Source organism: Bubalus bubalis, chromosome 2 (genome assembly GCF_019923935.1).
Source record: "Bubalus bubalis isolate 160015118507 breed Murrah chromosome 2, NDDB_SH_1, whole genome shotgun sequence".
NCBI classification, from domain to species: domain Eukaryota; kingdom Metazoa; phylum Chordata; class Mammalia; order Artiodactyla; family Bovidae; genus Bubalus; species Bubalus bubalis.
In genome coordinates, this window is record NC_059158.1 from 62,864,250 (window position 1) to 62,887,999 (window position 23,750).

The 23,750-nt window shown below is 35.5% G+C and overlaps 1 protein-coding gene across 1 annotated transcript in view; it reads right to left on the reverse strand.

Annotated features, from left to right (window-relative positions):
- The window catches only part of FSIP2 (fibrous sheath interacting protein 2), a 140,842-nt gene that overhangs the window by 76,211 nt on the left and 40,881 nt on the right, over window positions 1–23,750 (reverse strand). Inside the window, exons 9-13 of the mRNA XM_025273720.3 lie at window positions 22,531–22,620; window positions 12,774–12,886; window positions 11,781–11,826; window positions 10,475–10,581; window positions 2,936–2,996 (exon numbers count right to left, since the gene is read on the reverse strand). Of these exons, the coding sequence (XP_025129505.3) occupies window positions 2,936–2,996; window positions 10,475–10,581; window positions 11,781–11,826; window positions 12,774–12,886; window positions 22,531–22,620 (417 nt within the window). The remainder of the gene's footprint in view (window positions 1–2,935; window positions 2,997–10,474; window positions 10,582–11,780; window positions 11,827–12,773; window positions 12,887–22,530; window positions 22,621–23,750) is intronic.

The following is a 23,750-nucleotide window of genomic DNA, read 5'->3' on the forward strand; positions in this document are numbered from 1 at the left end:
ATTCACCTCATTAGAACTGATTCAAATGTATTCTTTTTAATGGCTGAGTAATACTCCATTGTGTATATATACCTGATTTTTGTTTTATATATCTTTGTTGTTAGGTGTCTAATGGTTTATGATATCTATCTTCTTTGTGAATTGTATCTTTTACCATTAAAATTATTCATTTTCATTTAAAAATAAATTAAAAAACAAATTCAACAGACTTTAAAAATGAAAAAAAAATTTTTTTTAATTGTAATTAAGAACTACCTAACAAAGTAACTCCTAGCCCAGACAGCTTCACAAATAAATTCTATACAATGTTTAAGGGAAATAAAAAATCATCCCAATATTCTACCTAGCTCTTCCAGAAGAAAATAAAAGATGAAACACTAATGAGAATAGCACAACCATGTCAAAAAGGTATGAGAAGTAAAAATTATAAGCTAATCACTGTTACCACTACAGAAGCAAGAAATTAAAAACAAACTTAAGTAGACTGAATACAGGTGCAGAGAAAAATAATACATAATGGTCATATGATTATTATTTGAAGTAAGAAAAGATTGGGCTTCCCTGGTAGCTCAGATGGTAGAAAATCTGCTTGCAATGCAGGAGACCTGAATTCAATCCATAGGTTGGGAAGATTCCCTAGAAAAGAGAATGGCAACCCACTCTACTTCAGTATTCTTGCTTGGAAAATTCCATGGATTTGGGAGCCTGGCAAGCTACAATCCATGAGGTCACCAAGAAATGGACTCGACTGAGTGACTAACACTTGCACTTTCTTTCAAGAAAAGTTTGGAACAACATTTTGAAAAATCAACACAATTCATTAACCAGATAAAGGAAAAAAATCATATAACCATCTCAATAGATGTAAAACAAAAGCAAAATCCAGGTGGAAAAAACTCAACATCCAATCATAATGAAAGATCTTGCTTAGCAGTTTAAGACAACATCCTTAATATGCTAAGATCTAAAAAGAAAAAAAAAAATAAGCAGACATATTTGTTAAGTTTTCACTCTCAGCCTGGGAATAAAAAACTGCCTTGTTCAACACACACTAATGCTACTAGACAGTTAAAATATATATATAAAAAAATAGATAAAGGGTTGAAAAGGAAGAAATATTGACACATGTAAGAAACAATAATATATACAGAAAGTCTAAAATAATCTGCAAATGAATTACTAGGAATAATAATTGAGGTTACCCAGGTTTCTGACTAATATAGAAAACAATTTTATTTCATTAGACTATTGATAAATATAAAAATACAAATTTAAAAGATACTCTTTAAAATATCATTAAAAAATCAAGCTCTCAGGAATAAATCCAATAGATATATTTAAGACACAAAAGCATAAATATTGTTGAGAGAAATTAAAGGAAACTTAAATATATTCTTGGAAAATTTATATGGAAAGGCAAAGGGCCAAGATACTCTCCTTGCTCTACTGGATGTCAAGATATGTTACAAGGCTTTTGGAATTAGGACAGTGGAGTATTGGTTTGATAAGAAGATGGTAGGGAACTGCACTAATATATACAAATATATATATATATATATATATATATATATATATATATATAAACTATATCGGAAATCAAGATAATGACAGTATTTGGTGAGAAGAGAGAATATTGATTGGGAGTGAGTATAACTAGGCTTTCCTTCTACTAGATTTGCAATGTTCTATTTCTCCTATGTTGTGGTTTCATGGGTGTTTTCCTTTGTTAATTCATTAAGCTGTATATTGTTTTGTAATCTTTTCTGATTATGTTTTACTTCAATTTAAAGAATATACAAAAGTAAAACATGAGTGCAATTTATTTCTGAAATATGAAAATAGTATATGATAGAATCTATCAATATGATCCTTATAAATCAAAGGAGAAAATATCACATGATTATATCAATAGGTACTAGAAAAGATTTTTTTAAATATAAATTTATTTATTTTAATTGGAGGCTAATTACCAGATTTTTAAATGACTTTATTTCACAAAATAAATTCATAATTTCAGCTGTAATATTCCTAATGATAGGAAAAACATTATTTAAAGATAATAAAGGTATATTTACCAAAAGCAATGGCAAATATCCTAAATGGTGAAACATCAAAACTATTTCAGGTAAAACCCCAAATTTAATAGGCATACTGTTAACTACCATGCCACTTATATTGGAAGTTCCAGTAATTATATTTAGAAAGGATATTAAAATGAGCACAAACACTTGGGAATTTTTAAGAATTTTGTCACATAATTATTTATTAAGAAAAAAGAGATATGAGCAAAAATATTAAAATTAACAAGAGATTTTCATGAGGTAATTCAATAAAAAATGAAAAACTTTACTGTGTTTCTCTAGCATTAGGAACCTATTTATACATGAATGTAGAAAAATATTTATAAAAATGATAAAATTACTTAGGAATAAACTCACACACAGAACCAATCTATATCATGTTTCACATATTTATGTGTCATATATGTATATAATAAAACAATATTCAAGGCAACTTCTCCATTGAAAAGGCACTCAATATTTAGAGAAAGAACAATTAATATTAAGTATCAATTTTCTCAAAATTAAAATAGAAAATTCCTTCTCCTCCTTCATGTCTTAATTATGACCTATTCTGTAAAGGCTTCTCTGAGGACCCTAGGTAGACCTATGCACTGTCTTCTTTATATTTTACATATATATATTACATATATTTATATGTGATATGTATGCACACCTTCTTTCTTTATTGTACTTACCTTATTGGGTTGTGGTTATTGGCATGTCTATCTCCTTATTACACTATAACTGAACTGTGGATTTTCTTTTTTCAGTCTTTAGCACTATACTTGGCATGAATCAGGAGCTCAATAAATGTTAGTTGAAAAAATGAATTAACAGACTGCATGATTTACTCAAGAGCTGTTGATATTTACCTGGTTTGCAAAACAGGCTTGGTCTCTTGGATCTTCCATTCCAGTCAACATTTATCTCCTTCTATATAATACAAACAACAAAACAAATATCTTCAAATATTTTTTTCCAGGATCTGATCAACTATTATTTATATATTTAAAACAAAAAGATTTATGATTTTTGAGAACTTCTCTTAAATGTAATTTTTTAAAGAAAGGCACACATTTTGATGGCTATATTACATCTAGTATTTATAGAATTAAACAAATTTATAGTTATATTATAGGAGGGCCACAAGACTATGCACACGTGGTAATTTGCAAAGACTCAGGGGACTCAGAATATAGTGTATTCATATCTAATATTTATTATATTAATAGTAAAAGGATACACTATAGGATAAGTAAAGGGAAAAGACAGCAGAAGTCTGGGAAAATATAAGCACAGTTGCTTTACCCCTCCTGTGAAAGGACACATTTGAACATGCTCTTTTCTTCAGCAATAAAAGTACATGTGTGTAATGTTTTGGCCTCAGAAATCCATTAGAATCTCAGCATTTAAGGTTTTATTGAAGGTTAATCATGAAGACATCCTCTGCCTAATGCATATCTGAAATTCTAGCCTCCCAAAAGGAAATCATATGTTCAACAAAAATCACATTTTCTGCAGAGTCTAGGTACATGTATGTACCTGTTCAGTTAGGGAATTTTCATATCAGTTAGAGAATGTTAGAAAAACCAAGTTCCCAAACACTAGCCACAGGCCAGTCTTGCAAGCAAGCCACTACAAAGTCAGCAGTCTCAAGCCTGTTCTTTTCTGCACAATATCATTTACTGTTAAATTAACTATCTTTGGAGTGCACTGATTAGTAAGGAAGCTAACTCACGGAATAAATGAACAGGTACTTTTTTTTTTTAACACTAAAAGAAAAAACGTTTAAATAGAGCTGGAAGGCAGAGTGCAGATTCTCTGAATATATGAGAGTTTGAGAGCAGTGAATCAGGTGCAACAGACTTTTTCTTTTTGGGGGGCTACACTGTGTAGCTTGCAGGATCATAAGTTCCAGACCAGGTATGAAACGCAGACCTCCAACAGAGAAATGCCAAGTCCTAACCACTGGAGTGCCCGGGAATTTCACAACAGGCTTTAAAAATAAATTTTTTACAATTGAAGGATAATTGCTTTACAGAATTTTGTGGTTTTCTGTCATATATCAACAAGAATCAGCCATAGGTACACCCATGTCTCCTCCCTCCCATCCCATCCTTCAGCCAGTCCCAGACCCCTGTTTGAGTTGCCTGAATCAGACATCAAATTCCCATTGGCTATCTCTTTTACATATGGTATTATAAATTTCTATGTTACTCTCTTCATATTTCCCCTTCTCCCTCCTCTCATCCCACCATGTCCATAGGTCTGTTCTCTATGTCTGTTTCTCTACTGCTGCTCTGAATATAAATTCATCAGTGCTATCTCTTCAGACTCCATATATATGTGTCAGTATGCTATATTTGGAGAAGGCAGTGGCACCCCACTCCAGTACTCTTGCCTGAAAAATCCCATGGACGGAGGAGCCTGGTGGGCTGCAGTCTATGGGGTTACAAAGAGTCGGATGTGACTGAAGTGACTTAGCAGAAGCAGCAGCAGCATGCTATATTTACATTTCTCTTTCTGACTTACTTCACTATGTATAATAGGTTCCAGTTTCATCCACCTCATTGAATAGATTCAGATGTGTTCCTTTTTTTGGCTAAGTAGTATTCCATTGTGTATATATATATATATATATATATATATATATATATATATGGCATAACTTCTTTATCCATTCATCCGTTGATGGACATCTGGGTTGCTTCCATGTTCTAGATATTGTATAAAGTGTAGCAATGAACATTGCGGGACATGTATCTTTTTCAATTTTGATTTCCTTAGGGTATATGTCTAGGAATAGGATTGCTGAGTCATATGGTGGTTTTATTCCTAGCTTTTTAAGGTGTTTCCATACTGTCTTCCTTAGTGGCTATATCAGTTTACTTTCCCGCCAGCAATGCAAGAGGGTTCCCTTTTCTCCATACCCTCTCCAGCATTGTTTGTAGACTTTTCAATGATGGGCATTCTGACTGATGTGAGGTGGTTTCTAATTTTAGTTTTGACTTGAACTTATCTAATAATGAGTGATGTTGAGCATCTTTTCATGTGGTTGTTAGCCATCTGTATGTCTTCTTTGGAGAAATGTCTCTTCAGGTTCCTTTCCCACTTTTTGACTGGGTTGTTTGCTTTCCTGGTATTGAGTTGTATGAGCTGCCTGTACATTTTGAAATTAATTCTTTATCATTGTTCCCTTTGTTATCATTTTCTTCCATTCCAAGGGTTGTTTTTTCACCTTGTTTGTAGTTTCCTTTGCTGTGCAAAAGCTTTTAAGTTTTATTACTTCCCACTTGTTTACTTTTGTTTTTATTTCCATTACTCTAGGATGTGGGTCACAGAAGATCTTGCTTTGATTTACATCATTGAGTGTTTTGCCTATAAGAGTTTAATAGTTTCTGGTCTTACATTTAGGTCTTTAATCCATTTTGAGTAATCCATATCTTTGTGTATGGCATTAGGAAGTGTTCTAATTTCATTTTTTGCATGTGCTGACCAGTTTTCCTAGCACCACTTATTGAAGAGGCTGTTTTGCCCCATTGTAAATTCTTGCCTCCTCTGTCAAAAATAAGGTACCCGTAGGTATGTAGGTTTATCTCTGGGTTCTCTATTTTGTTCCAATGGTCAATATTTCTGTTTTTGTGCCAGTACCATACTGTCTTGATAACTGTAGCATTTAAGTATAGTCTGAAGTCAGGAAGGTTGATTCTTCCAGTTCCATCCTTTTTTCTCAACACTGCTCTGGCTATTCATATGAATCATGAAATTTTTTGTTCTAGTTCTGTGAAAAATGCCATTGGTAATTTGATAGGGATAACATTGAATCTGCAGATTGCATTTGGTAGTATAGTCATTTTCACAATACTGATTCATCCTACCCAGGAACATGGAATATCTCTCCATCTCTTTATGCCATCTTTGACTTCTTTCATCAGTCACAGCTTTCTGTATACAGGTCATTTGTCTTCTTCAGTTCAGTTCAGTTCAGTCCCTCAGTCGTGTCTGACTCTTTGCGACCCCATGAATCGCAACACGCCAGGCCTCCCTGTCCATCACCAACTCCCGGAGTTCACCCAGACTCACGTCAATCGAGTCAGTGATGCCATCCAGCCATCTCATTCTCTGTCGTTCCCTTCTCCTCCTGCCCCCAATCACTCCCAGCATCAGAGTCTTTTCCAATGAGTCAACTCTTCGCATGAGGTGGCCAAAGTACTGGAGTTTCAGCTTTAGCATCATTCCTTCCAAAGTACAACCAGGGCTGATCTCCTTCAGAATGGACTGGCTGGATCTCCTTGCAGTCCAAGGGACTCTCAAGAGTCTTCTCCAACACCACAGTTCAAAGGCATCAATTCTTCGGCGCTCAGCCTTCTTCACAGTCCAACTCTCACATCCATACATGACCACTGGAAAAACCATAGCCTCGACTAGATGGACCTTTGTTGGCAAAGTAATGTCTCTGCTTTTGAATATGCTATCTAGGTTGGTCATAACTTTCCTTCCAAGGAGTAAGCGTCTTTTAATTTCATGGCTGCAGTCACCATCTGCAGTGATTTTGGAGCCCAGAAAAATAAAGTCTGACACTGTTTCCACCGTTTCCCCATCTATTTCCCATGAAGTGATGGGACCAGATGCCATGATCTTCGTTTTCTGAATGTTGAGCTTTAAGCCAACTTTTTCACTCTCCACTTTCACTTTCATCAAGAGGCTTTTGAGTTCCTCTTCACTTTCTGCCATAAGGGTGGTGTCATCTGCATATCTGAGGTTATTGATATTTCTCCTGGCAATCTTGATTCCAGCTTGTGTTTCTTCCAGTCCAGCGTTTCTCATGATGTGCTCTGCATATAAGTTAAATAAATGGTGACAGTATACAGCCTTGACGTACTCCTTTTCCTATTTGGAACCAGTCTGTTGTTCCATGTCCAGGTCTAACTGTGGCTTCCTGACCTGCATACAAATTTCTCAAGCAGCAGATCAGGTGGTCTGGTATTCCCATCTCTTTCAGAATTTTCCACAGTTGATTGTGATCCACACAGTCAAAGGCTTTGGCATAGTCAATTAAGCAGAAATAGATGTTTTTCTGGAACTCTCTTGCTTTTTCTATGATCCAGTGGATGTTGGCAATTTGATCTCTGGTTCCTTTGCCTTTTCTAAAACCAGCTTGAACATCAGGAAGTTCACGGTTCACATATTGCTGAAGCCTGGCTTGGAGAATTTTGAGCATTACTTTACTAGTGTGTGAGATGAGTGCATATGTGCAGTAGTTTGAGCATTCTTTGGCATTGCCTTTCTTTGGGATTGGAATAAAAACTGACCTTTTCCAGTCTTGTGGCCATGGCTGAGTTTTCCAAATTTGCAAGCATATTGAGTGCAGCACTTTCACAGCATCATCTTTCAGGATTTGAAATAGCTCAACTGGAATTGCATCACCTCCACTAGCTTTGTTCATAGTGATGCTTTCTGAGGCCCACTTGACTTCACATTCCAGGATATCTGGCTCTAGGTCAGTGATCACACCATCGTGATTATCTGGGTCGTGAAGATCTTTTTTGTACAGTTCTTCTGTGTATTCTTGCCATCTCTTCTTAATATCTTCTGCTTCTGTTAGGTCCATACCATTTCTGTCCTTTATTGTGCCCATCTTTGCATGAAATGTTCCCTTGGTATCTCTAATTTTCTTGAAGAGATCTCTAGTCTTTCCCATTCTGTTGTTTTCCTCTATTTCTTTGCACTGATTGCTGAAGAAGGCTTTCTTATCTCTCCTTGCTATTCTTTGGAACTCTGCATTCAGAGGCTTATATCTTTCCTTTTCTCCTTTGTTTTTCACTTCTCTTCTTTTCACAGCTATTTGTAAGGCCTCCCCAGACAGCCATTTTGCTTTTTTGCATTTCTTTTCCACGGGGATGGTCTTGATCCCTGTCTCCTGTACAATGTCAGGAACCTCATTCCATAGTTCATCAGGCACTCTATCTATCAGATCTAGGCCCTTAAATCTATTTCTCACTTCCACTGTATAATCATAAGGGATATGATTTAGGTCATACCTGTATGGTCTAGTGGTTTTCCCTACTTTCTTCAATTTAAGTCTGAATTTGGCAATAAGGAGTTCATGATCTGAGCCACAGTCGTCTCCTGGTCTTGTTTTTGCTGACTGTATTGAGCTTCTCCATCTTTGGCTGCAAAGAATACAATCCATCTGATTTCGGTGTTGACCATCTGGTGATGTCCACGTGTATAGTCTTCTCTTGTGTTGTTGGAAGAGGGTGTTTGTTATGATCAGTGCATTTTCTTGGCAAAACTCTATTAGTCTTTGCCCTGCTTCATTCTATATTCCAAGGCCAAATTTGCCTGTTACTCCAGGTGTTTCTTGACTTCCTACTTTTGCATTCCAGCCCCCTATAATGAAAAGGACATCTTTTTTGGGTGTTAGTTCTAAAAGGTCTTGTAGGTCTTCATAGAACCATTCAATTTCAGCTTTTCAGCATTCCATTTTGGGGAACAGACTTGGATTACTGTGATATTGAATGGTTTGCCTTGGAAATAAACAGAGATCATTCTGTCGTTTTTGAGATTGCATCCAAGTACTGCATTTCGGACTCTTTTGTTGACCATGATGGCTACTCCATTTCTTCTGAGGGATTCCTGCTCGCAGTAGTAGATATAAGGGTCATCTGAGTTAAATTCACCCATTCCAGTCCATTTCAGTTTGCTGATTCCTAGAATGTCAACATTTACTCTTGCCATCTCTTGTTTGACCACTTCCAATTTGCCTTGATTCATGGACCTGACATTCCAGGTTCCTATGCAGTAGTGCTCTTTACAGCTTCAGACCTTGCTTCTCTGTCTTCTTAGGAAGGTTTATTCCTAGATATTTTATTCTTTTTGTTGCAATGGTGAATGGTATTGATTCCTTAATTCCTTTCTGATTTTTCAATGCTAGTATATAGGAGTGCAAGTGATTTCTGTGTGTTGACCTTGTATCCTGCAACTTTGTTGAATTTGTTGATTACTAGAGCTAATCAGTGAATTCACAATAGACTTTTTAAATTCCCAAATCTAAGAGTTGAACACAGACCATCAGACATACATTTTCTGATAGTGGTAAGCTTTGTACATGTTAGAAACAGGATGTAATACTTTTCATAATAAAATTCAAATGGTATTGCTTATAATAAAGTAGATATTTGTGGACATTTCATATTCATTTTCAAGAAATACAGATGGCAAATTTAAGAATACACACATTACTCAAAAAAGGTCAATAATAAAATGTATTTAAAGAAGTTTTTCATTTTTTTGTTGTTTTGGTTTTTTTAGTAAATGACATAGTCTTTAATATTTGTTGGGCAATATGAGGACTTTAGATGTTAAGAGTTAGTAAAAAAATTTCTTTTTCATGCTTAATGTGGTTATTAACACAGCAGAACATTGAAACGTAAACTGCTTGTTTATAATAAAACTGTGCTACAGAAAAACATCTTATATTAATCACACATTTATGAATTTATATAATGGACTCTTTCAAAAATTATGCGTTAGAGGACATAGAGAATGATGTTACTTTCTACCGTAATCAAATAGAATTCATTTAGAAAAATTTTAATACATTTCCAGTATACTGAAATCTCTTTCAAATCATGTTAACTTTTTAAGAGTTCAACCAGTTAACACTGTGCTGCTAACATAATGGAAGATGTGGTTTTTGACTCCTGTGATAGGAAGTTGGCAACCCACAGAGAAAGGCATCTATGTATCTATGTTATACCCAGATGTCACACCCTGAACTTTGGCTGGTAACTTTTCAAAAATAATTAACTAATCATTAGTCAAAAGGCAATGGGAAGAGATGGTCTGTCTCAGAACAATCTATCAGCACCATCCAAAGCCCAATCAAATAAGCCTAATCTGATACTTTCTCTGAAGGTTGCAGGTATGTCCCATGAACTATATGTTGCAGCCTATTTTGGGGAAATTTTATGGTATGATTAATTTCAGCGAGTAAAGTTGTTCTCAGAGAAAGCAATGGCACCCCACTCCAGTACTCTTGCCTGGAAAATCCCATGGACGGAGGAGCCTAGTAGGCTGCAGTCCATGGGGTCGCTGAGGGTCAGACATGACTGAGCGACTTCACTTCCACTTTTCACTTTCATGCATTGGAGAAGGAAATGGCATCCCACTCCAGTGTTCTTGCCTGGAGAATCCCAGGGATGGGGGAGCCTGGTGGGCTGCCGTCTATGGGGTCGCACAGAGTCAGGCATGACTGAAGCGACTTAGCAGCAGCAGCAGCAGCAGCAGTAGCAGCAGCAAAGTTGTTCTGTATAGTAGTTTCATGAATGAATTTTTTTAACCAATGATGATCATAAAATAGTACTTCATTTATTATTTGCATTTGGAGCAAAGGAAATATTATATACCTCAACTTTTGAATGATTCAAATAAGTCATTGAAGATCTGGGAAAATTTCTTATAGCTGAATTCTGAGGTGAAATCACTGAATCTTGAGTTGAGAAATATGGCTCCCCTGGACAAACAAGAGAAACAATTACATACAAAAACATAATATTGCTGGATTAAGGATGAATGTTCATGAAAAGAACTGATTCAATGTTCTCCCTGCTGACTGAGCTCAATCACTGGGTTACATCAATCAGGGATTCACCTGAGTTAAGGCAGTATCACCAAGAATAACATGTGCTTAGTTGATGTTCAGTGCCTACAAATTTCCAGTGGCTCACTACTGCCCTCAAAACCAAGTCTGAGATCCTTAACCTCTGATCCTAATTCATATACTACTATGCCAATTTAATTCCTATAGTCACAAATCACTGGCAGATTTAACTGGAAATTTGCATTTCATTCTGTCTGCAATGGAAAACCATTCACAACTTGAATAGGGGAATAACCAAAACTGTGTTTTAGGAAAATTGCTTTTATACCAAAATATATAGTAAATTAAAAAGAAGAGGAAGAGGTTGGGGAAAGATTACTGAAATATTCAAGGATGGACAAAACAAAGTCAGCAGTTGTGGGAATGGAAAAGAGGAGAGGGGAAGAGGAATTAAGGAGGTATGTTAGAAAGAGACTGGTAATGTTGGGATACAAAATTTAAGAAAGAGGAAGAGTCAAAGATTAGTCAAGTTTTGTGCCTGGGTAAAAACAGGAGGATGAAGAATTTGATTTTTGTATTGAATCTGAGGTGGTCATTAGATACTACATGGAGGGTTCTAGCATGTTCTATGTGTGTATACTGTAGGATATGCATGGAAGTGCTTTGGGTGACTTCCAGAAATCTAACAACATGCAGAAAAACTTAGCTTTTGTATATTCCATTCAAGAGGAGATACAAATTAGGATATATTGCCTATGAGGATATATGGCAGTGGGACACGAGGGCCTTCCTGGGAAGTGCTCTGTATTGTAACCTACTGAACCATAGTATGTCAGTACCTTACTCTGTTTATCACTGGAACAGTTACAGCAGGTATTCTAACTTGCCCACACCTCACAATTTTCAAAAACCATCCTCATCAAGCAATCATTCAAATATATAGGCTAATTTAAAAATCAAAATTCAGAAATAGTTTCATATCATGCTTTATTTTCCAAAATAACCATGACTTTTATAATCAAATAAAACAACTTGAGAAACTATATGGTGAAACCATAATTAGGTACTTAACAAATAACAGAACAATTATGAAATGTTTTTTATTTTCTTACCTCTATCATCAAAAACACTTGATTTTTCACTTGCCTTTCCATCTTTCTAAATGGCACAACATTAGAGATAAGAACATTCATTAGTAACTTTACTTCTTAAAGAGATTTGCCTTCCATCAGTCAACCAAATTAATACAGATTTTCTTGTCTTTAATCTTCCAACTCTCTCATGAAAACTGTCTCAGGGGCAATACTTAATACCAGCTTCCTAGGGTACCTTCTACAGGTAGGTACTAGTTCTATAGGTATTTCACTAGTTCAAAATTGAGTTTAGTATGTGGCCAGTGGGGAAGATCCCCTGGAGAAGAAAATGGCAACCCACTCCAGTACTCTTGCCTGGAAAATTCCATGGACAGAGGAGCCTTGTAGGCTACAGTCCATGGGGTCGCAAAGAGTCAGACACGACTGAGTGACTTCACTTCTTCCAGTATTCCATACTTTGTTTAAATTCATGGTAATCTATTTAATGGCTGATTCTAAAAACTTTAGTCATTTGCTTTGTTTCAGGGAAGTACAATCCAAACTATTCTAATCCAATTAATGCTTTAAAAACACATTGCTTAGAATCAAAATAAAATGTATCATTCCATATTCTTTACTTACTGTAAAACATTTTTTTTGTGTGTCTATCTGCTTCCCTAAATAATAAGTCCTCAGGAGAGAAGATTATGTATCCTATGTGACCAGTTTATTCATTTTCTCTTCCTTCTGGAAAAAGCCACAGGGCTTTGGCCAACAGATGCTCAATAGATATTAGATATTATCATTGCAGTTGCTAAATGATTGTTTGGATTAGTTTCTGCTAAATTACATAGTGAATTTAGCACAAAGGTAAATCAGTACATATAGGGGAAAGGATCAGTTCTCAGGAATAGACCCTAATATACCTAACAGATAAGTTAACATGCTAGAGAAGGAGGTGGTTCATAGAAGCAACAGTTAACTAGATAAGTTAATAATCAGCATACAAAAGTTTGAGACATAATTTTATACCTTTTTTTCAGTATCATCTTGTGCATCTGGCTGACAAACAACAGCAGGTACAGGTTTTTTGGCAATATTCTTTGAACTACTTAGAGATCTCTGAAGAGTGTTTACACAGGGTCCTAAAAGTAAATGAAAGAGAAACAGCATATTTTTAAAAATAACTCACTGAAGTATAATTGAAGTAACATAAACTGTACTTATTTTAACTGTATGGTTCCCTGAATTTAAAAATATGCTCATAACTGTGAAGCCATCACTACAACCAAAATAAAATTTATAATAACCCCCTGAAGGTTCTCTCATTCACCTGTAATCCATCTATCTCTTTATTCCCACTCTCTGACAACACTGCTCTGTACTTCTAACACAAGATTTATTTGCATTTTCTAGAATTTTGATAGGAATGGTATCATATAGTATGTATTCTTTTTTTGCCTGGCTTCTTTCACTCAACATAATACTGTATGTTTTAAAAATTCATTCCTTTTATCTCTAAAAATTATTCCATTGCAATGGATTTGTCACAATTATTTTTATCTACTCCCCTGTTGTTTGAGATTTACAGTTTTGGCAACTTACAAATATTTAGGAATTTACCTGCACAAGTTTTTGTGAGTATATGTTTTCATTTTTATTGAGTAAATACATAGTAGTAGATGGCTAGATCATATGGTAGGTGTATGTCTAATTTTAAGAAATGTCAAACTGTTTTCCAAAGTGGTTGTACCATATCATACTATTCAGCAGTGTATCAAAATTTTAATTCTTCCACAACCTTGTCACACTTAATAGGCAGAAGAAAAGAAATAAGATCTAAGTGAAAAGGAAATAGAAAAACAAGAGAAAATAAACAGTTTAAATAAAACTGATAAGTCAGACTGATCAGGAAAAAGAGAAGACACAGAGATAATGGCATAACAGAGTCTGTGCTGCTGCTGCTAAGTCACTTTAGTCGTGTCTGACTCTGTGCGACCCCATAGACGGCAGCCCACCAGGCTCCCCCGTCCCTGGGATTCTCAAGGCAAGAACACTGGAGTGGGTTGCCATTTCCATAATGCTAAAAATAATAAATTATGAAAAGGTATAGCAATAACTTATAAAATGAGATATATTTTCCATCAAAAACAAAAAATTACCAAATCACATTCATGAACAAATAGAAAATATGAAGAACATATCTATTTAATAAATGGAATGTGTACTTTAAAACATTTCCACAAAGAAAACTCTAGGCTCAAATGACTTTCCTTCTGAATTATGCAACATACCAAAGGAAGAATTTACACTAATTCTACACAAATTCATCCAGAAAAATGAAGAGGAGTGAACTCATCTCCTAACTCATACTTTGAGACCAGAATCACTCACATATAAAAATCATATAAAAATTACAAGACACTACAAGAAAAATTCAGTCAATATCCTCCCATGCCAAAAGATGTAAAAATTATAAATAAACTGAATCTAACAACATATACTAGAAAATAATACGTAATGAATAAGTGATGTTTATCCCAAGAACATAAGGTGGTTTATTATTCAAAAATATGTCAAAGTAACTTACCACAGTAGGAGCAAAAAGAAGGAAATTTAGATGATTATCTCCAAGATGTAAGGAAAAACATGGGAAAACTCAACACCCATTCATGATGAAACTTCTTAGTGAATGGGAGTATGAGAGGATATGTCTTTCCTTTGTTAAAAGTTATCTTCAAATCTCTAGAGCTAATATTTTAGTTTATATTGATCACTTAGCCTTAAATTTTAGAACAAGATCAGGATGTAGACAATCACCTTTTTGTTCAACATTGTTCTGGAAGTCCTGGCCAGCAAGAAAAAGAAATGAAAGGTGAACCCACAAAAATTCCAAATGACAGTTGTAGAAACTAGAGAGCTGAAAAGATACATGCATGCCAATGTTCAAAGCACTGCTATTTACAATAGTCAGGATATGGAAATAATTCAAGTGCCCATCAGCAAATGATTGGCTTAAGATACACATACATACACACAAAATGGAATATTATGTGGCCATGAAAAGTATGAGATATTGCCATTTGCAGTAACATGGATGGACCCAGAGAGAATATTATGCTCAGTGAAGTCAGTCATATGAAAGTGAAAGTGAAGTCGCTCAGTCATGTCCAACTCTTTGTGACCCCATGGACTGTAGCCTACCAGGCTTCTCTGTCCATGGGATTCTTCAGGCAAGAATACTGGAGTGGGTTACCATTTCCTTCTCCAGGGGATCTTCCGGACCCAGGGATTGAACCTGGGTCTCCCGCATTGCAGGCAGACACTTTAACCTCTGAGCCACCAGGAAAGGCTATAGAGAGAGACAAACACTTTATGATATCACTTATATGTGGAATCTAAAAGGTAATACAAGTGAATCTCTACAAAACGGAACCAGACTTACAGACTTAGAAAACAAACACGGTTACGTAGGGGAGATGGAGTAAGGGAGAGACAAATTAATATAGGATTAATGGATACAAACTATATTCATAAAATAGATAAAACAACAAGGATTTGATGTATAGCACAAGGAATTATATTCAATAGCTTGTAATAACCTATAATGGAATATAATTTACAAAGAACCCTGAATAATGTTTACACCTGAAACTAACATAATACTGTAAATAAACTATACTTCAATTAAAAATTAAAATTTCTATGGAAATGCAATGGCCCTAGAACAACTAAGTTAACCTAGAAAAACTATTAATGTTGGAGAACTCAAACTGCCAAATTTCAAGACTTATTATAAGGCTAAAGTAATTAATAGAATACTGTTTTCACATAAGGGTAAACAGACCAATGAAACAAAACAGCATGTCCAGAAATAGGTCCAACTATATATATCACTTCATCTTTTCAAAGATGCCAATGAAATTCATTGGCTGAAAACAACTGAATGTGTACAGAATAAGCTTCTCAGTTAACAAGAAAGCTAACAAAAATCAATAGGGTTGTGTCAAAAAGGACTCAAGAGTTATCTTGAAGGGGCTCTCACCTGCTAGAGCTGCATAAACAAGCACAAACAAGCACAGTATATAATTACTGTGCTTGTTTATTTCAGCATAAACAAGCACAGTAATAGCATTATGGACAGTTTCCCTGGTAGGTCAGTGCGTAAAGAATCCCACTGAATGCAGGAAACTGCCAGTAATGCAAGAGAGTCAGGTTTGATCTCTGGGTCGGCAAGATCCCCTGGAGGAGGGCATAGCAACACACTCCAGTATTCTTGCCTGGACAATCCTACTGACAGAGGATCCTGGTGGGCTACAGTCCATAGTGTTACAAAGAGTTGGACATGACTGAAGCGACATAGCACACATGTATGGAAGATGCTACTGAAATAATTTATTATTTTGAAAACTAATAAATGATGTTAAAATATTAAGCATCAGTCTGCTATTCTTAAATATCTGTATCACAATGTAACCAATCAGAAGTTGAGGGTAAATTTCTTTTTATTAGACCATTCTAATTTATAAAGAAGAGATGATGGAATTAACCCAATTTTGAAACCTATAATTAATTCATGGATCAGGCCTTGAGCACAAATGGCTGTTAATATCACAAAGAGAAAAACAGTGCAGTATTATGGTGCTTCCTGATAGAAAGATACAGCACCATCTATGAATCAACCTTGCTAAAGAACCTGAATCTGAAAGTAAATAAACTAATACTTTACTAGAAATACAGAAGAAATAACATACACCATATAGATGCAATCAGCAAAAGTTCAGTCACTGAGGAGCTCAACAAGGCAAGCAATTCAATTTCTGAAACAAACAAACTATAGTTTGAAAAAAGAGGAGGAAGGGAAGGAGGGAAGAAGAGGGATATATGGAAGGAGAATCCATAGATTAAAAGAGAAGATACAAACCATTGCAATATTTGTCAATGTAGATTCAAAGTAACTTCCAAATATTTTTGTGATATTTATGAGATTACTGGAAAGCTGAATAGTGATTTAATGTTTGATTACATTAAGGACTTCCCTTAAGGGCTTCCCTGATGGCTCAGATGGTAAAGCATTTGCCTGCAATTCGGGAGACCTGGGTTCGATCCCTGGGTTGGGAATATCCCCTGGAGAAGGAAATGGCAACCCACTCCAGTACGCTTGCCTGGAAAATCCCATGGACGGAGGAGCCTGGTAGGCTACATTCCATGGGGTCGCAAAGAGTTGAACACAACTGAGTGGCTTCACTTTCTTTCACTTTACATTAATGACTTATTCATTTGTGTAATGTGATCATGGTATTGTGGTTATGCGTTAAAAATAATCCTTATCTTTTAGGTACATAATAATATACTGATGGATGAAATAATGTGTGTGGCGTGCTTTAAAACAATAGGGCACCAGGGAGAAGTTGAGGGCACAGACAAAACAAAATAATCCATGAATTGTTGAAATTGAAAGAGAGGCACATAAGTATTCTGTTGGTTTTTGCTTATGTTTGAAATGTTTAATAAGAAAGGCTAAAAATGCCATTAACAAAATGATGAAAATATTTCCCACAAATAAGGTAAAAGATTAATAATTTTTCAATATCAAAGAGAATTCATACAAATGAGCCTGAAAAAGTAACAAAATATACAAACTATAATGAAAATATGTGAAATTTTATTGTACTGAATTAAGAATTCCTTCACATCAAAAGATAATTGAAAAAAATAGATATATGTATATGTTACTTTTCTGTACACCTGAAACTAACACAAAATTGTTAAATCAGCTATACTCCAATAGAAAAAAAGTTAAGATAAAAAGAATAAAAATAACCAGAAACATCAGGAGTTAAAAGGCAACCAAAACGTAAATTATTTGACTAAATATAATAGACTGTCTACCTCTGTTTAGTTATTTAAATAATGATTACATTGTCTGAGTGCATGTTTGGTGTATGTAGACGTAATATATAAGGTACCTAATAACAAAGGGGAGAGGAATAAGGAAACATATACAGTGGTAAGATTTCCACATTTTACACTTTACATTTAACATAAAGAGGTAAGAATGTCTAGTCAGAGTTGATTGTGATAAGCTAAGTAAGTATACTATTACCTTGAACAAAAACACTAAAATATCTGTACAAAGAGATATAGTAAAAACAATAGCCACAAACAACTGGGAATCAAATTTTTAAAATACCATGTACAATAGTACCAAAAATGAAGCACTTATTCATAAATATAACAGAACATATGCAAGATTTCTAAGCTGAAAACTACAAAACACTTATGAAAGAAATCAAGGGTGACCTAAACAAATAGGAAGAAATACAATGTTTATGGATTGGAAGATCCTGTAAAGATTTATTTCTCTTCCATTCAAAAATCCTGGCATATTTTTTGATGTAAAGCTGAGTATAAAACTAATACTTAGGCAAATGAATTAAAATGTCCATTAAAAACTGGGAAGAAAAATAAACTTGCTGGAAATTATACTACTTCACTTTAAGACAATAACAAGCTACAATAATCAAAGATAGTGCAATATGGGCAAAAGGATAGACATACTGAATAATCAGAAATGGAAAACTGAAAGGCAAGTCACAGATTAAAATATTTTCAAATCACATACCTGAAAAAGACTTATATTCAGAATATATTAGTAACTTTCAAAATTCAATAGTAAGAAAACTGTCCAAATAAAAATGAGTAAAAGGCTTCAACAGCTACTTCATTAGGCAGGATTTACAAAAGGCAAAAAGCATATGAAAAAATACTCATCATCATTAGACATCAGAAAAATACAAATGAAAGCCACAGTGATATACCATTACATCTATATAAATAGCTAAAATAAAAAATACTGATAACATCAACGGTTGCAAGGACGCATAGCAAATAGATCTCTCATGCATTACTAATGGGGGATACAGAATGTTATAGCTGCTCTAAGAAATAGGCAATTCTTTATAAACTTCAACATTCACAATAATAATCCCTTGTTCACACAAAAAGCTTAATGTACACTTAGTGTATACTTCTGATCTTTCTATTCATAATCACCCAAATCTGGAAACAACCAAATTTTCTTCAACTGACATATGCAGAAGTAAATCCATTGCATACACACAAAGGAAATAATAAGGAGTAAACTACTGACAAATGAAATAATTTGAATGAATTTCAAAGACACTATGTTGAATGAAAGGAACAATTATCAAAATGTCCATTTAAAAGACATTTTCCAAAGGAAAAAGAACTGTAGTGATGGACAACATATCAGTGGTTGCCTGGGCTTATCAGTTGGAGGAAGGAATGTATGACTGCCAAAGAACATTTTTGGAATGTTGGAAATGTTATGATTTTGATAGAAGTCACACAATTTCATATGTGTTAAAACTCATGCAATTACATAAAACCATTCCATTTTGCTTTAAAGTAATTTAAAAACCAAAATAAATTACCTTCAGATCTTTTTTTTTGAGAATGTAAAAATATAGAGACAAGAAGCAGGAACTGTAGAGAATTCTGACCTCTGAACTCTGCTTGGATTGTTGCTAATTACAAAATGTTGAGACACTGCCCATAATGGTGGATAGGCTATTACACCATATGGAGTTCATAGTCAGTGCAACGGTGAGAGGTAAAGTTAGGAGGTTTGATTATGGTGAATGAGAGAGAGGAACACTTTTAATATATAATTGTGATATCACTACTGTACATTTCTAAAGTTCATTAAAAAAGAATGACTCACATGTCAATCTTTAGGAGTGGAGAGTAGAAAATAGTACCTCCCCACCGCCCCCAGATAAAGTATTAATACAGTTTGAGAATTCATTTTTGTCTTTCAGTTATACTTAATTAAATTTATACTTTAGATACCTGGAGAACTGTCACAGATAGACTGGTAACATGGTGAGGCTTAAAATAGTACTTTACATTTACCATTCTTTCCTCCAATAACACTGAGATATTTTGACATCAGTTCAGTTCAGTTCAGTCGCTCAGTCATGTCCGACTCTTTGCGACCCCATGAATCGTAGCATGCCAGGCCTTCCTGTCGATCACCAACTCCCGGAGTTCACTCAAACTCACGTCCATCGAATCGATGATGCCATCCAGCCATCTCATCCTCCGTCATCCCCTTCTCCTCCTGCCCCCAATCCCTCCCAACATCAGAGTCTTTTCCAATGAGTCAACTCTTCACATGAGGTGGCCAAAGTACTGGAGTTTCAGCTTTAGCATCATTCCTTCCAAAGAACACCAAGGACTGATCTCCTTTGGAATGGACTGGTTGGAACTCCTTGCAGTCCAAGGGACTCTCAAGAGTCTTCTCCAACACCACAGTTCACAAGCATCAATTCTTCAGTGCTCAGCTGTCTTCACAGTCCAATTCTCATATCCATACATGACCATAGGAAAAACCATAGCCTTGACTAGACAGACCTTTGTTGGCAAAGTAATGTCTCTGCTTTTCAATATGTTATCTAGGTTGGTCATAACTTTCCTTCCAAGGAATAAGCGTATTTTAATTTCATGGCTGCAATCACCATCTGCAGTGATTTTGGAGCCCAGAAAAATAAATTCTGACACTGTTTCCACTGTTTCCCCATCAATTTCCCATGAAGTGATGGGACAAGATGCCATGATTTTCGTTTTCTGAATGTTGAGCTTTAAGCCAACTTTTTCACTCTCCTCTTTCACTTTCATCAAGAGGCTTTTTAGGCCCTCTTCACTTTTTGCCACAAGGGTGGTGTCATCTGCATATCTGAGGTTATTGATATTTCTCCTGGCAATCTTGATTCCAGCTTGTACTTCTTCCATCCCACCGTTTCTCATGATGTACTCTGCATAGAAGTTAAATAAGCAGGGTGACAATATACAGCCTTGATGTACTCCTTTTCCTATTTGGAACCAGTCTGTTGTTCCATGTCCAGTTCTAACTGTTGCTTCCTGACCTGCATATAGGTTTCTCAAGAGGCACTGATTTTGACATCAGTGAGAAGTAAATAGCAACCCACTCCAGTATTCTTGCCTGGATAATTCCATGAACAGAGGAGCCTGGTGGGCTACAGTCCATTGGATCACAGAGAGTCAGACATGACTAAATGACTAACTTTCTTTTCTAAGACAATTCTGACCTTCATTAAATACTAGAGTTTTAGAAAACCATTCTGTATAGGATAACTGCTTCGGAAACTGAGAATTTAGTTTTATTGTCTCTATTTAGTGGATATGTGGCTTGTGTTGTCATAATTGTATATGTTGTAAGTAATTCCTTGGTGTTTTATTAAAAAACAACAACAACAACAACAACAACAACAACAAACTTTTTGGGACCCACATGGGAGGAATGATGCTAAAGCTGAAACTCCAGTACTTTGGCCACCTCATGAGAAGAACTGACTCATTGGAAAGGACTCTGATGCTGGGAGGGATTGGGGGCAGGAGGAAAAGGGGATGACAGAGGATGAGATGGCTGGATGGTGTCACTGACTCGATGGACGTTGAGTCTGAGTGAACTCCAGGAGTTGGTGATGGACAGGGAGGCCTGGCGTGCTGTGATTCATGGGGTCGCAAAGAGTTGGACACAACTGAGTGACTGAACTGAACTGAACTGAGAGAGTTTCCATGGTAGCTCAGCTGGTAAGGAATCTGCCTGCAATGCAGGAGACCTCAGTTCGATTCCTAAGTTGGAGAAGACTCTTGAGAGTCCCATGGACTGCAAGGAGATCCAACCAGTCCATTCTAAAGGAGATCGATCCTGGGTGTTCTTTGGAAGGAATGATGGTAAAGTTGAAACTCCAGTACTTTGGCCACCTCATGTGAAGAGTTGACTCATTGTAAAAGACTCTGATGTTGAGATGGATTGGGGGCAGGAGGAAAAGGGGACGACAGAGGATGAGATGGCTGGATGGCATCACTGACTTGATGGACATGAGTTTGAGTGAACTCCAGGAGTTGGTGATGGACAGGGAGGCCTGACGTGCTGCAATTCATGAGGTCACAAAGAGTCAGACATGACTGATTGACTGAACTGAACTGGGTTACAAATGTTACAAATGGCACCCACAAAGTTTAGAGCTGAATTAGGTAAACTACAGTAGTTCTGAGTGGAAGACAGCCTTAGCTCAGTCCTGTTTCATCCTAGAGACTTTATGAGAGTAATCAAATTACATCCTTGGGCAAGAAAGATTTTAAACTTTTTACTTAGAATTTAACTGATAAATACAAATGGATTTTTTCTACTAAATTTTTCTTTGGAAATTTAATATTGGAGAAGAATTCATATTGCTCAATTTAAAATAGTCTTATAGTTTTGATAGTGTATTATTTGGAGGATATTTATGTTGTTATTTGGGTTCCTGGTCTAATTCTAACAGACAACATGAAGTAACACAGAATGATAGAAATAATAAAGTGATATTTCACTGGAGTCCATGATGGACTGAATTAATGTCCTTAATTTCTGATCCACTTCAGAATTTTCAAAAATCATTTTGAGCAATATAAAAATTATCTTTCAATTTTTTGTTTCACATACTGTTCATTCAGCAGCAATAGACCATTTAATTTCTCTAAAATGATGATATAAGTCCAGAATACTAAATTAGTAATTAGAGATAAAATTCTGGAAGCAATAGAGTTGTATTATTGCTTGTAAGCATCACCCAAATTCTGTCATTTGACAAAAAGGAATAGAGGAATTGTCTGCATTTAAGCCAAAAAAAAGTCATCCAAATTTAGTCTTCCCTAAAAATACTATTTAATATTTCTTATTATAATATTAAATTACCATCTGCTCCTCTGTTTGGTTTCTGGTCAGCAACAGCATAAACTACCTTTATGTCATCATTCTTCTTCTTTTTCTTCTTTGGATAAATAGCTTTAAAATGCAACAAAACATTTATTTTTAATAGTGGTGATGACAGAATTACCCAAGATAGACTCTCTTATCATACCATAATAGGAAGTGAGCCTACATGCTAATTATATTCAGCATTTTGGGGAGGTATTGGAGAACAAGAATAAATGTGAAATGGAATTACCCTTCAAATATTATCCCTTTAGGTTAAAAGATATATTTGAAGGGACAGAATTTTCTTCTGACAGAAAAGCTATATCTGGGTTATTAACTATAACTTACTATTTGCTTTTTTTTAATTTTTAAAAAATTTTATTTTATTTAACTTTACAATATTGTATTGGTTTTACCATATATCAAAATGAATCTGCCACAGGTATACATGTGTTCCCCATCCTGAACCTTCTCCCTCCTCCCTCCCCATACCATCCCTCTGGGTCGTGCCAGTGCACCAGCCCCAAGCATCCAGTATCGTGCATTGAACCTGGACTGGCGACTCGTTTCATATATGATATTATACATATTTCAATGCCATTCTCCCAAATCATCCCTCCCTCTCCCTCTCCCACAGTGTCCAATCACAGCACTGTTTATAATGGCCAGGACATGGAAGCAACCTAGATGTCCATCAGCAGATGAATGGATAAGAAAGCTGTGGTACATATACACAATGGAGTATTACTCAGCCATTAAAAAGAATCCATTTGAATCAGTTCTAATGAGGTGGATGATACTATTTCCTTTTTATAGAGATGGGCTACCAACAGAACTACTGGCTGGAGACCCACTAGCCCACAGTGACAACTGCAACTCTTGAATGTGCCTCACAAATTAGCATAAGTAACCATTTACATATTCCTTCTCTGTAAAAAAGGAAAGTATAATTCCTGCTTCTAACCAATTAGGAGGACAAAGGAACTTCATAGCATGTGTGCTCAATGTTTTTTCAGTAAAATTGTCACATATGAGAGTGATCTTTCCTCTAACTAGACCAGGTTCACCCAATATTCCTTTCCTTTCTTATTGTCTCTGTCCCTCTGGAAGCTATTTGGAAGATGACAATATCACTATAGAGCTATAACTCAATTTGTCACCTAGATAAAATAATTTATATACCACTTCCTCAAAAGAGGAGATTTGATGTAACAATT